The sequence below is a fragment of the Typopeltis vanoorti genome, chromosome 5 (assembly GCF_054136105.1).
Source record: "Typopeltis vanoorti isolate ZY-2024b chromosome 5, IOZ_Tvanoo_1.0, whole genome shotgun sequence".
NCBI classification, from domain to species: Eukaryota; Metazoa; Arthropoda; class Arachnida; order Uropygi; family Thelyphonidae; genus Typopeltis; species Typopeltis vanoorti.
Window position 1 is genome coordinate 19,617,062 of NC_143553.1, and position 18,139 is coordinate 19,635,200.

The 18,139-nt window shown below is 36.3% G+C and overlaps 1 protein-coding gene across 1 annotated transcript in view; it reads left to right on the top strand.

Moving 5' to 3' along the window:
* The window catches only part of Arp1 (Actin-related protein 1), a 403,959-nt gene extending 387,473 nt beyond the window's left edge, over positions 1 to 16,486 (top strand). Inside the window, exons 10-11 of the mRNA XM_090393056.1 lie at positions 15,720 to 15,760; positions 15,877 to 16,486. Coding sequence (XP_090249182.1) covers positions 15,720 to 15,760; positions 15,877 to 15,979 — 144 coding nt within the window. The 3' untranslated portion in view covers positions 15,980 to 16,486. The remainder of the gene's footprint in view (positions 1 to 15,719; positions 15,761 to 15,876) is intronic.
* The last annotated feature ends 1,653 nt before the right edge of the window (positions 16,487 to 18,139 follow it).

The following is an 18,139-nucleotide window of genomic DNA, read 5'->3' on the forward strand; positions in this document are numbered from 1 at the left end:
TATATAGCTTCCAGAGATGACCTCTGGTTCTTCCCTGATCTCCCACCATTTTCTGTAAAACCTTTTCAACATTGATCATATAACATCCCCTTACTAACTTATAAGTCTCTGTCATACCACCCCTCCTCCTATCCACTAGACCCTGTAAATTGAATCTTCTCAGCTTTTCCTCATATTCAACATTCCAGAGATCAGAAACTACCTTAGTCAGTTGCCTCTGGACAACATCTCTTCATCCTTTTGAAAACCAGGTGACCAAATCTGTGTACAGTAGTCAGAGCCTTATACAATGGAACAAGAATCTCCTTATTTCTATAAGTTGGTGTCCTTTGCATCATTCCCAGAATTCGTTGTTTCGTTGTATTGTCCTCACACTTTTGGCAGTTGATGCCCCCCCCCCTTCATTTCAGATCCTTATCCACTATCATCCCAAGATCTTTTATTTCCTCCATCTCCAACAATATATCCCCACCAAGCGTAAATTCTACATCCTATCATTGTTTCCCAAATTAATTTTAAACCCTTACATTTTGCAACAGTGAACTGGCATCCCCCATTCCCGTGCCCATTCATTCAATCTATTCAAGTCTTGTTGTAAGGCCACAACATCTTCTCTGGTCTTCATAGTTCATCCCAACTTTGCATCATCTACAAACAACTGAATATCCCAATCCACATCTTCACCCATATCATTAACACAAGTTAAACACCAGTGGCCCTAAAACAGACACCTGGGGCACGGCACTAGTGACTTTCCTCTTCTGGGATATTGCTCTCCATACACAACTTGCTGATAGCTATCAGATAGCAGGTCTCTAATCCAATGCAATAATCTATTAAAAGCCTTTGTAAAATCTAAGTACACTACTGTGTATCCCTCTCTTCTGTCCAGTGAAGTCGTCATCTTATTGTAATAAGTAAGTATATTACTAAAACATTCATATTTGTAAATTTAGGGACACAAAAACACACGTGTTGAACAGATTATTTTATTAATTACTAATAAAATAAAACGTGACGTTTCAATCCCTGTATCGAGGTCATCATCGGAAGAATACAAGTATATAAGGAACCAAGCTACATGCTCATGCCCTGTATACCGGTAAACTAATCTACGTAGTTAATTAATCCTTTTCCCTAGCTTTTCCCTGGTTTGTGTATTTTTCCAAAAATACACAAACCAGGCACACTGCTTTGTCCAATTGTTGACGGAAGTGACAGCCCAAATTATCACTTAGCCAAAAAATTAGCTGCCACACTCAAGGAATTGGTAGGTCAGTCCCCTTCCTACATAAAAAAATACACATTTCATTAATAAAATTAAAAACATTACACTCAACGACCAAGATTTATTAGTCAGCTTTGACATAACTTCCCTTTTCACCAATGTCCAATCAATGACACGATCTTGCTCCTACAGAACATATTTCTACATGACATCACAGCCCTCTTTGCCCACGTACTCCGCTCCAGATATTTTGTGTTGCAAAACAATTTTTACCTTCAAAAAGAAGGTACAGCCATGGGCACACCACTTTCTCCCCCAATAGCTAACTTTTATATGGAGGACTTTGAGCAACGTGCTCTAGAGACAGCATGTCTAAAGCCCAAAATTTGGCTCAGATATGTCGACGATATTTTCGCCATTTGGCCCCACTGCCGTGAAGCTCTAAATACATTCCTTAGCCACCTAAACAAACAACACGAATGTATCCAATTCACCATTGAAATGGAAAAAAACAACTACCCCTTTGCTCCGAGTTTGTACTACGTACTAGGACTACTTGCATTTAGCTCACGCTAGTAATCGCTGATACTTTTATAGTTTATTATACTATATTCGGCATGAAACTCTCTGATTCCAATCTTTGAGTTGCTTATTCAGTTTTAAAACAATGTGGGATTTAATATCCCCTTAATTTAAATAATGTTTATATCGCCGAAATGAAGCCTATAGGCTCTTTATATTTAAATAACTTAATTGGTGCACCTTTTTGACAACTCATAGCAGAGTATATAAGTTCTTTTCGCTATACCCTTTGTTATTAATTTGGTCTAGCTACTCACTGATGAAGCCTCAAAAAAGGCTGAAACCGGTCTGGGTAGTGACCTCCCACCATAATGTAATAACAGCATACATTTCCTAGGAAATGTGTTTTTACATTATCGAAAATACCAAGAATAGCAATCAGAACTTTACCTCCTTTGCTCCGAGTTTGTACTACGTACTAGGACTACTTGCATTTAGCTCACGCTAGTAATCGCTGATACTTTTATAGTTTATTATACTATATTCAGCATGAAACTCTCTGATTCCAATCTTTGAGTTTCTTATTCAGTTTTAAAACAATGTGGGATTTAATATCCCTTTAATTTAAACAACTCTCTTCCTTTCCTAGACACACTTGTCACACGTCTTCCCTCTGGCTGTCTCTCCTTCTCAGTTTACCGCAAACCTACACACACAGGCCAATACATACACAAAAATTCTTACCACCAGCCAACACAAAAACTAAGTGTCATAAACACCCTTATACACAGAGCCCTAACTATTTGTTCTAATGAACAGGCTCTAAACCAGGAATACAAGATCATCAACTAAACATTTATCAAAAAATGGATACAGTAAAAAAACTATTCACAAGATCCTCCATAAAGATACCAGTAAGAACAAAAAAGATTTCAAGAATGCTATTGCCATTCCTTATGTTAGAGGCATTTCTGAAAAAATAGAACACTTCGCAAATACAACATTAAAACCACCTTTAAACCCCCAAATAAGTTAAGACACCTACTCAGTTCTTCTAAAGATCCTCTTCCACACCTAGCCCACCCAGGGGTATACAAAATACAATGCACATGTAACATACCATACATAGGGGAAACAGGGCGAAGTATCCCAATCAGACAAGACGAACACAAACGACACATTAAATACCTCCATTTTGGTAAAACCGGCCTTTCTGACCATGCACTCCAAACATACCACAGAATTGACTGGAAAAATATCAAGTCCCTACACCACACCAAAACCTGGTTTGAGAGAAAATTTAAAGAGTCATGTGAAATGCTCAAACACAACCCAAATCTCAACAAAAATGATGGCCTAACCATTTCAAGAATGTGGAGGACCCATCTACAACCTGTATAACAACCTAAACTAGCCATGGAAAAATCCCACTACAAGAAGACAACCTGGTGAAGTGTTTGTAACATTCAACAGCAACTGAAGGAAATCATATTATAACAATCAGAACTATCCAGAAGAATATTAATACATGAGGACTTTAGCAGTTTATTGTAGTTGTATTTATTTTTTTGATATATATTCTTTTTTATTTTTTATTATTATTTATTTTATTTTATTTTTTATTTATTTATTTTTTTTTTTTTTCGCTAGAGGTCAGGCTAGGAAAAAGGATTAATTAACTACATAGATGGCATGAGCATGTAGCTTGGTTCCTTATACACTTGTATTCTTCCGATGATGACCTCGATACAGGGATCGAAACGTCAAGTTTTATTTTATTAGTAATTAATAAAATAATCTGTTCAACATGTGTGTTTTTGTGTCCCTAAATTTACAAATAGCAGAGTAGGAAATGATTGTGAGACATACAAAAATATTTTGGGAAAATTTGGAGAAAAGAGCAAAGCTAATAATAATGGCAAATATCTGTTGGATTTCTGCTCAGGACATGGACTGGTTATTACTAACACCATGTTCCAACATAAAAATGTGCACAAATTCACATGGAGAGAAGAGGCTAGGAATAAGAAAAGTCTCATTGACTATGTTATTGTTGATAGTGATGTTTTCTCCCTGGCGCAGGACACCAGAGTGTACAGAGGATTTGAAATTGGTAGTGATCACTATTTAGTCTTGAACAGGATAAAATTGAATTTCATATTGAAAAGAATAACATGTAAGAAAGTTTTAAAGCGAATAAAAGTTGAGCAGCTCTCAGATGTGAAATAGACTAAAATACACAAAGATTATTGAAGAAAAAATGAAAGAATTTGAGAACAAGTATCAAACCTTGGAGATTCAGTGGCAAACTCTGAAGAAAACATTGATTGATTCTGCCAGAGAGGCATGTGGTGAGGTTGTGTGCAAGGATAAAAAAATCAGAACTCCCTGGTGGACACAGGAAGTTAAAGAGGCAGTGAAGGAAAAGAAGAAAGCATATCAAAAGTTCCTGGCAAATAAGTCAGCTTTTGCTCTTAGAGAATACAGAGACATGTAAGAAAGCGAAACACTGTGTAAAACTAGCTAAACAAAAGTCATGGGAGGACTTTGGCAAGAATATAGAAAATAAATATCAAGGTGGTGGCAAAATATTCTGGAGGTTGTTGAAGAAGCTTAGGAATGGAGGAAAGAGTGCTGTAAAAGGAGTTAGAGATGATAAAGGTGACATGAAAACAGGAGAAAAAGATATCATTGAAGTATGGACTAATTACTTTGAAAAACTGCTAAATGAAACAAGCAGTGATGATAGCACAGTGGTAAAAAACACTGACCAGGCATGCAGGCAGGAATGCATATCCATACTTGAGATAGAAAAGACCGTCAAAGGCTTGAAATGTGGAAAGGCAGCAGGAGTAGATGATATTCGACCAGAAATGCTGAAGTATGGTGGTATAAAAGTCTTATAGTGGCTGCACTGCATAGTTCAGAAAGCCTGGACAGAGGGACAAATTCCCGATGATTGGAGTAGAGCTCTAATAGTACCCATATATAAAAAGGGAAATAAAACTGAATGTGAGAATTACAGAGGTATTTCCCTACTGAGTGTTCCTGGCAAGATCTATGCAAGTATACTTGAGAAACGGTTGAGAAGAATTGGGGATGAAAAGCTTGGTGAAGAACAAGCTGGATTCAGGCCATATAGAGGCTGTCAGAATCAGATCTTCACTTTACGACAAATGGTGGAGAAATCATTGGAATATAACAAAGATCTGTATTTGAGTTTTGTCGATTTGGAAAAGGCATATGACAAGGTACCAAGAGAGAAGCTATTCAATACACTGCAGTTATATGGTGTCAATGGGGCATTATATCAAGCAATACTTAGTCTTTATTTGAGTTGTAAGTCAGCAGTTAGAATTGAAGGAAGTACTGGAAGATAGTTTAATGTTAAATCTGGTGTGAGACAAGGATGTACATTAACCCCTCTATTATTCATTATCTATATGGATCACATTATGAAGGAAAGTGGTATTAAACATATCAAAATTGGAGATGTTAATGTCTGCTCTTTGCTTTATGCGGATGATGTTTTACTTCTAAATAAATCCGCTACAAGTCTGCAAGATTCTCTGACTAAATTGAATAACTGTTGTAATAGATATGGTATGAAGGTCAGAAATAAAAAGACAAAGACAATGAAAATAGGCAGAATCATTGAAAATGTCAACTGTGTTGTGAATGGAGAACCTATGGAACAAGTAAAACATTTCAGCTACTTAGGCACAATTTTTACTGAAGATGGTATTTTAAATATAGAAATAGACAACAGAATCAGCAAAGCTGGTATGGTGGGAAGTCAATTGAATGAATTCATATGGAATAAGAGAGAAATTAGTCGGAACGCTAAATTAGCTGTATACAAGACGGTGTTCAAACCAGTTTTAACTTATGGATCTGAGAGCTGGGTCAGAAGTAAAACACTTGACCAAAGACTAGAGACTGCAGATATGAGAGTCCTGAGAAAGATTAGAGGCTTGAACAGATGGCATCAATGGCAATATCATATTAAAAATGAGGATATTAGGAAAGAACTTGGCATTGTCAGCATCCAGGAATGCGTTAGCAGAGCTAATCTCAGGTGGTATGGTCACTTAAATAGAATGGGAGAGGAAAGATTAGCAAAACAAGTGTTCTTTGCCAGGTTGGCAAGAACACGACCCAGAGGAAGACTAGGTGGATTGATACGGTACAAAGTGCCTTAGACGATAGAAATATAATATCTGATAATGTTGGAGTCTTAACAAGTAACAGACTGATTTGGAGGAAAATTGTAGATAGGAAGTTAGTAATGATGTAATTTTTTCATGTAGTACTATCATATCCTGTTCACCCCTTGAGGGTACATGGCAGGAATTTGATGATGATGATGAAATTTACAAATATGAGTGCTGATCGCCGTGTAACCTTAAAAGAAAGAATTACTAAAACATCATCTTCCTTTAGCAAATCCATGCTGTCCATCAAGGATAATACCGTTGTTGTCAACCCAATTCTGGATCCTAATTCTTACCAGCTTCTCCAACACCTTCACCCATTAGCTGCCAACTACGAGTATAACCGTAGTTGGTATATAAGCCTCACAAGCCAACTACAAATATACTCGTATGTCGAATCGTACTGACCTTGAAGAAGTGAAAGTGCTTGCTGTGCTATAACAAACTATGCCCGAGGATCATGGCAGCAAACTATGAGCCTTACAAGCCAACTACGAATATACTCGTATGTTGACTCATACTGACCTTGAAGAAGTGAAAGTGCTTGGCGTGCAGTAACAAACTATTCCCAAGGAGTGTGGCAGCGAACCACAACATCTGATACACAGATATGCCTATAATTTGATGCTTGAGTTCTATCACTTCACTTATGAAGTGGCACAATCTTGCCATCTTTCCACTCCTTTTGAATTCAACCCAGTGCAAGACTCATATTAGAAAAATATGTCAAGGAAGATGCCAGCTCCCTGGTACATGCCTTCAAAATACGTGGTGATATATTATCAAATCCCATAGCCTTATTAACATAGTTTGCTCAATTCCCCATACCTCTTGCTTGCTTACAGTCAGTCTCTTCTTCTCATCATCATCAACTGCTCTCAAACTCTCCATGATGTCACATTCACAAGAATGAAAGACTTTATGAGCTTCTCATTAAGTGTCTCCACTGTATCTACCATAGCAGTTGTTCTTATACCATTTTCTCCAATCAGTGTCATCCTTTAATAATCTTCTTCTTCTTCTTTTTTTTGCTGGCTACATATCGAAAGAACTACCTAGGATTCTTTTTGACTTCATTAGCTAACTGCTGCTCATACTTCACTTTTGCTGCCTTTACCAACCAAGTCAAAGAACAAACAAAAGAACAGGCAAGGTTCTTTTACAAAGAACCTTGCTTGTTCTTTGTAAACCTCATGGAATTGATTATTACCACTTCTCTTATGCTGCTTCCATAATGCCCTTTTCCTCTGTATTGCATGCTTAATCTTTTCATTCATCCATTTCACACCTACCTTATTTAACCTTCTGACCCTTGGCATACATTTAGACATTGCTTCTACTAGACAGTTCTTGAATATCCCCTCAAGCTGCATTGATCTCCTTTCCAGCTAACTCCTCATTCCATGCTACATCTGCAAGTTGTCTCCTGAGCTGCTCTTAATTCTTGCGGTTCCACATATTCTCTTTTCTCACAGAGGCTCTTGCACTGCTGGCAACCACCCAGGTAATTGCTTCATGGTCACTCTCACAACCTGGAGGGTGATTTGACACCTCATTTGTAATTACAGGTAACCCTTGTATAATGCAGTCTACAAATTGTAGTAACCCGTTGAATGTGGCACTTATGCAACACGGTTTGATATAAGACGGTCTACAAACTGTAGTAACCCTTTATCTTTCCATATATTTTTCAATGCGTGACTTAAAAATCAAATTTTATCTTCGTTAAATTTGCATCTGCTCGATGGTGAATTAATTGATGGGGAAATAGATTTAAATGAGGATGAACTGGTACAAATAATAGATGACGTCGAACCAAATGGCTGGGAAAGTTCTGCCAAAGATGATGATCCGTTAAAGAACTCAGTTTAAAGAAATTAGCAGAAGGATAGAAAATTATTTTATGGATAATGATCTCTCAGTGGAACGCTCTGGAAAATTCACGAGACAATTGGATATTTGTTTAGCTCCATATTATGAACTTAATAAAAAATTGCTGCATAGTAGTAGTAAGCAAGGTCTTATTACTGACTTCTTAATAACTAAACCAGCCAAAGTATGCAATGAGAATCATACTAATGATGTCCAAGAGGTTTCAAGTGACTACGTCCGGCCACTCATAAATAAAGAACATCTATGAAATGTTAGTTTTGAAGAGAGTGATGACAATTAAAATATACACTTCATTTTATTTTGCCTAAAACATTTATGTATTATGTGCAGTGATGTTTATGTACAATTTATAATTTTATACTATGTATTTGTTTCATAGTTTATGTGTTTTCTTAACTTATATGAATTACCCGAATTAAATAAAAATATTGTTTTTGTTGGATATGTCATTGTTGTTTATATAATTTTAAAAAAAAAACGATTTTGGAACCTAACCCTACTTTTTCTATGTGGTCTGAGTCTCGCATAATGCGATTTATATAAGACGACATTTTTGGGGAGACTAAAATACACGTTATACGAGGGTTACCTGTACATCCTCTGATGAGATGATCGAATCCAAGATCTTCAAACCTGGTGTGCCCTCTGTTATATACTGTCTGAGGTAGTTGTCCCTCAAGAAACTCATTTTCTTTGATTCTACAATTGATTGTACATTTCATAGTCACTACGATCCACATTACCAAGTCTATAACAACATCCATCTAAGTATTTCATTCTATTCACCTCTGTCTCACACCATACTGCCCCAGAACCATTGGCACTACTGCAAAAAACCTCTTGCATCTCTAATTTGTATGTACATAAGTCTTTCTCTATCATCAATAGCACTCCTTCCTTTTTACCCTTTTTATCTTCACTAAATACATCATACCCTTCCATCTCTATTCCTGTCAGGATGTCGTCCTCAATTCTTGGGTGAACAGACTCGGTTAATACGACCATTTCATTTGCCTTGTTTCTTACACGTCTAGCATTTTGTATACAAACATAGCAGCTCATTCCTGGATCTATAGCTTGTTCCATTGATACCACATATTTGATGTGATTTCTCGATTCTTAACTCAAGCCATTTCCTTTTTCATCTTACAACTTTCAAATCCACCTGTTTTCCCTTGACCCCAGGTCTTCCTATTCCTTTCCTGTCTACATATACTCTCACATCCTCTTGGAGCATCAACCTTTCTCATGCTGTGTTCCCCTGTCCACCCTGAGCTTCCCGTTTCCCTGTTTGATCTTGCATACCTGTTCTCTCATTCTCTGTACTTATGTCATTCACTTCTTCATTCATAACCACCTCTTCAATCTCTCTTGTCTTACTCTCCTGTTCTTCCTCATTGCTTCTCACTTGATCAGATTCATTCCCTACCATCCAGCAGCACTCTCTCCAAGTGATTCACACCAAAACCATTCGAATGCAATCCATCACTCTTATACAGTTCATTTCATTACCTCTTTTATACGAATATTATTCATTTTCATCATTCCCATTCTCCCATACATATCTCGAATTCTCTTGACATCATTCCACGTCCATTTCATCTCTTGCCTCATCGTCAACTCAACTTTCAAATCATGCATCACATTTTCACTCTCTCAAATTTGTTGCTAGTCATACACGCTTCTTCACAGTCAACGCCACCTGCCTCCTTACCTTTAACTTCACTTTGTTTTTTAATTTCCTCTACATTCTTATCACTTTCGTCTTTTGTACCATTGATTGTTAACTTTCTGAGATTGCTTGTTCTCTTTTTCAAAACTTTTTTACCATTTTTCAATACCCTTTTACACCATCCTCTTCTATCAGATGAGCACTCGAGTCCTCATTCAGCTCACACTTCTTACACACATCTTCCATCTGCCTTATATATCCACAATTTATCTCATATTTATCAAATGAATACATATAGTAGACCTCACATTTCACAAAATGACTGAAATCAAAATTAGCTGCTGCTAATTTTGATTTCAGTTTGATTTCACCAGTTACTATACTAAGCTCCAATTTTAACGAATCTGTAAATAAACTTAAACAAAAAAGTCCACATGCTAATAATAATGCAAGTGCACAATTTTTGCAGCAATTCTTACGCATAAGCACACACTTATTTACAATTAATTATTTTAAAATACTTATCTGAAATGGGAGCCTTCTTTCCACATCGCTACTTCTCTTGCGACACTAGTAGAAACTGACACAAATGTAACTTGCTAATGTGCCTACCTTGCTGTTGATATTACACTAAGCATGAGATCAAAGCTGGAACGGCTGTGCCCATAATCACAGTTAGAATTAAAAGGAGGTCATATCAGAAATTTATATTCAAAAAATTTCCAACCAAAGCCTCCAAGCTATACTAAAAGAAATTGACTGTATCCAGCCATTATTTTTGCAGTCCATATGAATGTTCTGTATAATAAGAGAGAGTCGACTGCAGTATTGAAGGTTATTGAATAGGACAGATGATATATCAATTATTGTATGTAAGGTAAAAAGAAAAAAAATATTTTTATGGCTATTTAGCTTATTTTTGTTTAGGAGTGCCCTTTTATAATGTCATTGGCTTTTTACTCAAATTTCAGGGCGTTACTGATGTTTTATATATAAAATTTTATATGTGTGTGTGAGAGATTTTGTAGGTTTTAGAAGTGTTGCCGATTTTTGGTTCGTGGTGAACACCAGCTTATAGGTGCTGTGTTTGAAAATGTATTTGTAGACTTTGTATGTGTTCTGGATGTATGGTAGTTTGACTTTTTGTGTTGGGGAGTTTGTTTTAGTTGTTGGATTGTTTACACAGGTTTTTGCTGTTTTGTTGGCATAATTTATTAGCTGTGCTGGGTAATTTTGATTTTTAAAAATCTGTGTTAACTTCTTTATTTCTGTGTTGAGATAATCACGTGTAGTCGAAAACTTGTAAGCATTTATAAACTGCTAGAATGACTGATTTCTTAATAGAATAAGGATGGTATGAGTTAAAATGGGGGTAGTTTCCGATATGTGTGGGTTTGTGGAATAGTTTTGTGACTGTTTTGTTGTTTGTTCTAACTAATGTCAGGTTTAGGAAATTCATAGATTTTTCATGTTCTGTTTCTGTGGTGATTGGTCTTTTGCTGAAGTTGTTAAGGAACGCTTGTAAAATGGTGATGCCTGTTGGTTCCCCAATAAATAGAATATTGTCCACATATCAGCCATAAAAGGTGATGCCAGGGGGGGGGGGGGGAAGCATGATTCTATGTGTGATAGCAATAATTCAGCTAATTGTCCACTGATATTTTGGTCTATAGGAAGTCCAAAAGCTTGGATATAAATGTTATTTTTAAATTTAAAGAAGTTTGCTGAGATTACTAGTTGAATTTTTTTTATGATATTTTCACTGGGTGTTAATTTTGTTCGTGAACCTAGGATGTGGTCTTTTGTGAGTAGGGTGCGATGCCTAACATTTTGGGGACATCGATGTTGGTATATAGCGAAGTTGCATCCAATGAAGTGAGGATGTCTTCATGGGATGGAGTTGGGTTTTTTATTTTATGGAAAAGGTTATCTGTGTTTTTATCATAGATTTTGACTTGGTAAGTAACGGTTTGACTATTTTGTGGTGGTGTTTTTGTATGAGACTATTGGGCGTACCAGGTAACCGTCTTTGTGGGTTTTAATTTGTCTGAACTTATAAAGGGTACGTGTGGTGCAGGGAGTTGTGTTTTTCATTATTATTTTGTCTATCTTGGTTTGATTTCTAAGAATGTGTAGGGTGTTGTTAATTTGTTTTATGAGGTCAGGGGTGGGGTCATTTAGGAGTTTTTGGTATGTGTTTTGGTCATTTAAAATAGCTGTTATTTTGTAGTGGTAATCTGTCTGGTTTATGATGACTACTGTGTCACATTTGTCTGCTTTTGCGATCATTATATTCAGGTTCTTTTTTAATGATGAATGTGGAGCTTAAGCATGAAATCTGGAAAAAGAGAGTCCTTTGGAGGAAGTACAAGATGAATAATGGTAATCAGTCACATGAAGAATATAAAGAACAAGCCAGGAGAGTGACTCAGTTAATAAGGAAAACAAAGTAGAGTATGAGCAGAAATTGGCAAATCAAGCTAAGAAAAACCCTAGAGAGTTTAGATATGTGGCAAATAGAAGGAAGAATGATCATGGAAAGATGAAGTTAAGGAATGAAAGTGGTAGAATGGTAACTGCTGTAGAAGACATTGTTGAGGTATTCAGTGATCAATTTATAAGTGTGTTTCATCCTGATCAGGATGGAATCATGAGGAACTCAAGTGTAGAGGACATAGGAGAGGATAGCTTAATTGTGAGTGAGCAGGAGGTATTTGAGGAAATAAATAACCTTGATGTTAATAAGGCGATGGGATTTGATGAAATATCACCACGCATCTTAAGAGAATGTTCCAGGGAACAGGCAGTAGCATTGGCATGCTTGTTTAACAAGAGTTTTGCAACAGCACAGATGCCAAGGGAGTGGAAGGTGGGTAAAATTGTTCTACTGCATAAAGGTGGTGATAAGGCTGTAGCTTCAAATTATAGACCGGTCAGTTGTGGTGAAGGTCTTGGAGAGATTGGTGAGAAGTAGGATACAGAAATGGGTTGATAACAGCAGTATTCTCTGTGGTTATCAGCATGGGTTTGTTAAGGGAGATGTTTCACTAACTTACTTATGTACTATAACAAGGTGACAAATACCTTGGACAGAGGAGATGCATATACAGTGGTGTACTTGGATTTTGCAAAGGCTTTTGATAGACTGCCACATGACAAGCTTTTAAATAAATTGAAAGAGATGGGATTGGATAACAGACTTGTGTTGGATCAGTGACTGGCTATCAGATAGGTATCAGAAAGTTGTATATGGGGGTGCAGCATCTCGAAAGAGAAAGGTCACCAGTGGTGTGCCACAGGAGTCAGTTTTGGGGTCATTGTTGTTCAATTTGTATGCTAATGATATTGGGTTGGGTTTAACTAGTGATATCCAGCTGTTTGCAGATGATGCAAAACTGGGGAGAGCAATGCACAGTCAGGCTGATGTTAATGCCCAAGAGGACTTGAATAGAAATAGATTGCATGAATGGGCAGGTAAGTGGAACTATCAGTTCAATGTTGCCAAGTGTAAGGTTGTGAGATGTGGTAAGTAACGATGAGTTGCCAAGTATACACTTGGTGGGGAAAGTTTAACAGAAGTAGAGGAGATGAGAGATCTAGGAGTGATAATGGCAATGATGCAGAGAATCCTGACATGCAGAAATAGAGAGGTTATGATTCCATTGTATAAGGCCTTGATCAGGCCTCATATGGATTATTGTGCGCAGATTTGGTCACCAGGTTTCCATGGTGATGAGGATATGTTGGAAAGGGTACGGAGAAGATTCACAAAGATAGTCAGTGGTCTTTGGAATGTAGAGTACGAGGACAGATTGAGAGAATGTAAGTTGCAGAGCCTTGTGAACAGGAGGAAGAGGGATATATATGATTGAGACATATAAGCTGGTCAGGGGTTGTTATCAGGTAGACATGGAACCGATTTTTCATATAATTGGAGAGGGAAGTAGAACAAGAGGCCATGGCTGGAAACTATAAGGAGGGTGTGAGCAAAGGAGTGAGAAGCAGGTTCTTTGCATGGAGAGTGGTTGGTGAGTGGAATGCATTGCCTGAGTGTGTTGTGGATGTGTGACACATTAAATCAGTTTAAGACGTGGCTGGATGAGCATTGTATGCAATAGTGAGTACCCCCCACAATGAGTCTCTGACTCCATGGAGGTCGGGCATTGATGATGATGATGATATCAGAGTTTTTTTGTAGGTTGGGAGTAATGTCGGATTTTACTTTTATTTTGTTATTTAAGATATTGTTTATTTTCTGGAATATTATTTGTATGTTTGCATCTGTTTCTAGTTTGGCTTGGGTTTCGATAATAATGCTTTTGTTTGGTATATTTCCAAACAAAAAACAGACTAAAAACTTTACTGACGCCAAACAAATGGGAATTTTTTTTCAGAAAGTGTCCAATCACATTTCAACAATTACACACAATTAATCGAAACTCGGCATGCAAAAAAATGTAAAACCCTAACAGATCCCGATAAAAACAAACGCAGTTTCCAACCCTTCAGATATTACCAGCACACAACCTACAGCAAACAATTCTATTATAAATCTATCATTATAACCTCACACCAGAAGTTTAGTCCGTTGTTCAGGTGATTTCATCAGGTGTGAGGTTATAATGTGATAGATTTATAATAGAATTGTTTGGCATAGGTTGTCTGGTGGTAATATCCAAAAGGTTGGAAACAGCGCATTTATTGTTATGGGGATCTGTTAGGGCATTTAATTTTTTTGCGTGCCAAGTTTTGATTAATTGTGTGTAGTTGTTGATGTGACTGGACACTTTCTGAAAAAAATCCCCATTTGTTTGGGGTCAGTAAAGTTTTTAGTCTGTTTTTGTTTGGTGAGTGTATAAATATGTCTGTTTTTTCTTTTTAAATTTCTCGTTTAGGACCTGTTTTATGAGTGCTCTGGATGCCCAGTAACAAATTATTTTGTTTCCGGGAATTGTGCTGTTGCCGTGTCCTACAACGAATGTTGGGATGACATTGTGATCGAGACAATTTTTAAGGAATTTAATGTTTATTTTTTGACTGATGTATTTTAGGATGGTTTTTTGGTATGTTTCTTTTCTGAAGTTAATGCAATCGTTGAATGTATGGCATGAGATTGTGACATAGGCTTGTTGTTGGTGCATGCGCTAAGTGATGCTAATTTAAATGTGTTTTATGAATGGGGGTTTGTATCTTTTTGTTGTCGAAAGCTGCAACCTTCATTAGTGTTGTGTCAACTGTTTATTACATTTATTTCATTAGAAGCCAAGTTATAGTGCCAAGAGTGACAGTGTGTTTTGACGAATGGTCAGAAAATGAGTTTCAAACAGAGCTGCGATTGAATTTTGTGTTAAACTTGGTAAAAGTTTTACCGAAATGCATGAAATGCTTCAAAAAGCATATGGTGATGAATGCTTATCCCGTACTCAAGTTTACGAGTGGTTTAAGCGATTTCAAAGTGGTCATGAGATGCTTGAGGACGACTAAAAGCCGGGCCGTCCAAAAACTGGACTGATCGAAGTTAACATCCAAAAAGTGCGTGATTTCATCAAAGAAAACCCAACATCGTCCGTGAGATTAATTGAAAATGAAATGGGGATTCCAAAATCAATGCACAACATTTTGACCAAGAGTTTGGGCCTTCATAAATCGAATTCGCGACTTGTTCCCCACAAGTTGACGGACGACCAAAAATGGATCGAATTGAACACTGCAAGGATCTCATTAAAACCACTCGTAAGGACTCAGACTTCCTTGAAACAATTGTTACTGGTGACGAAACATAGTGTTTTGAGTATGAGCCTGAAACAAAGTGCCAGAGTGCTGAGTGGAGACCACCAGAAGAGGGGCATCCGAAAATTTTGGGATACCACGACCCTCAATGGTATCCCAAAAACCAATATAAAAAACTTATTTAACGAATTAATTGACCATGCCAAATGCTGTATCGAAACTAAGGGAGAGTATATTGATTAAAATAAATTATTTGAATAATAATAATTAGCCTGTGTTTTATTTTCTATCAAAAGTTCGGTTTCTTTTGGACAAAGGGTGTAGGTATTATTTCTAGGAAGATTACTATGTTAATGAAAAAATCATTGTTTTGCTGTTTGTTTATTTTGCTATTTATCTTTTACTTTTAGCCATCTTGATTTCATAAACATTTTTGAATATAAATATTCTTCCATTACAGATATCTGCACCTCAGGAAAGACTATATTCAACATGGATAGGGTATGTGTAATAAATATTCACATAGCTATGCTTTATTTGAAGTGTGTGTGTGTGTGAGAGAGTGAGACTTATGTTTCACTTGATCTTACAGCCTTAAAACTTTTTTTCTCCTTTAGTGGGTCCATTTTAGCATCACTGGATACATTCCGGAAGATGTGGGTCTCAAAAAGAGAGTATGATGAACAGGGAGCAAAAGCCATCCACAGAAAAACTTTCTGAATATTGTCTAGATTTCTTTTAATTTTGACTTTTGCATTAAAACAGCTTCAGTTTTGTGTGCATTGGTGGAAAGGGGGAGTTTAAAGTGTTAAGGGGTTCTTTTACTGTGATAAAATCTGATCTGTATGTTAAAAAAATCTTCATTCAAAAATTTTTGAATTTGTTTATTGGCATAAGCATATTGGCATATTTCATACATTATTCAAGAATTTTATTCCTGCCAATGTTTGATATTTGATATAAAATTCATTTTAAAATCATTAGAAAAAAGCACTCCGATAAATATTTTTGATTGTTTCAAATGAATGAATACCTATAAATGAAATTAAGTTTTTAAATCTATATAAGCATATCAAACAAGGGGAATACCTATTTGCAGAAAGAATTGAAAAATATAAAAATGAATGAAATTACTAATTTGCTAACATGTCCCTAATATAGAAATGTAACCTGAAATACGCATTTAGATTCTTTTTATTTCCATAAATGCATGTATTTTGCTACCTCCCCAGTAGTGTTTTTCAGATATTTTGTCATATTTATGAACTACTCATAAAAACATTCATATTCAACTAGAACAGACACATTTGCTCAGTTATTGTTGAATCTGTATAGCGATTTATGACCACACTACGCTAACTTTCCTTTTGAATTATGTGCAAGTGACACACATCCCAGTACAGATAATTACCTGTAAACTTTTTTATGCATCTTGCAACTTCCCAATAATGTTTCAGATATTCTATAATATTTGTGTGTGTGCATTTGGCATGTACCAACATACACAGTTACTTTGAGAGTCCATTAGGGAATTATGAGCATTCTATATGATCACATTCCTTCTGAGTGCTGACATGAGATCGGTATAAATTACTATTTTATTTTATTGTTAATTAGAGAATTATGGTAAATATAATTTAAAGTAGGCCTGGGAACAGCAATTTTTCTCTTAGACAAACAAGCACACTGACTTAGTTGGTTGAGTGATTAGCATATCCCTTTTTAACCCAGGATGTCGCTTTAAATTTCATTATGTCCTGATGTTTATAAATGTCTGCAAGTGATGGATGATTTTCACACTCAGCATGAGAATAGCATGCTTACGTGGAAACCTGAAATGACTTCATAAAGTGTATCATGTTTAGTCTCTATGGCACAGTTCCTGAATTATCTATTACCTTTGGTACATCTATGGCTAATACATCATCATGATCATCATCACAAACCATGGGAATTCTGCCCGTTGGTGTTCATTTTTGTCCTTTCTTTTAGTGTTACAAGACGATCAGCATTCATTTTTGAAATTATGGATTCTACAACCATGTTAGAATAACTTTTTTATTATCCCGACATTTCGATCTTCATATCAAGATCATCTGTCCGTTGGTGTCTAACGCCTCTTCCACTGTCTTCTTCCACCTTTCTTTGTCCAGTGCACAGTGTCTCAGTTTCTGTAACCCCATTATGCATTTATCCAGTCTTTGTATGGCCTACCTTTTCTGTTTACACCATCCATAATACCAAACATGAATGTCTTTATCTTCCGATCCTCACTCATTCTGTAGATGTGTCCAGATAATTGCAGCTTCCATTGTATAATCTTCTGCATCTTCCGATAAAGCTCTTCATTTATGATTTTCTGTGCCCATTCTATTCTTAGAATCTTCCTGTAACAAGTTCTTTCAAATGCCAAAATTCTTTTTCTTAATTCCTTATTTATTACTCACGTTTCAGATCCATTCAGTACACTGCTAAAGATGCATGTTTCTAGTACTCTTAATTTCATTTGCTGGCTGATTGCTTTACTTTTCCAGATGTTATCCATGGCCTTCAGATTTGTTCTTCCCTTTACAATCCTGATCTTTATTTCTTTTTTTTTACAGTCCAAGTCATATGTCATTTTATTTCCCAAATATGTGAATTATTCTACATTTTCTATATCAATTCCATCCACTTGTATCTTTTGTTTCATGTTCTTCTCACCAAATACCATTGTCTTTGTTTTTTCCCTTCTCCTCCCTTCTTCATTTAACAGTTTCAATGTTTTTTGTAGTCTTGTTTCGTCTTCTTCAATAATAATAATGTCACCTGCGAATCTCAGATTGTTAATTCTCATTAACAATCCTGCCTACTGATATTCCTTTTGCATCTTCCTTCATT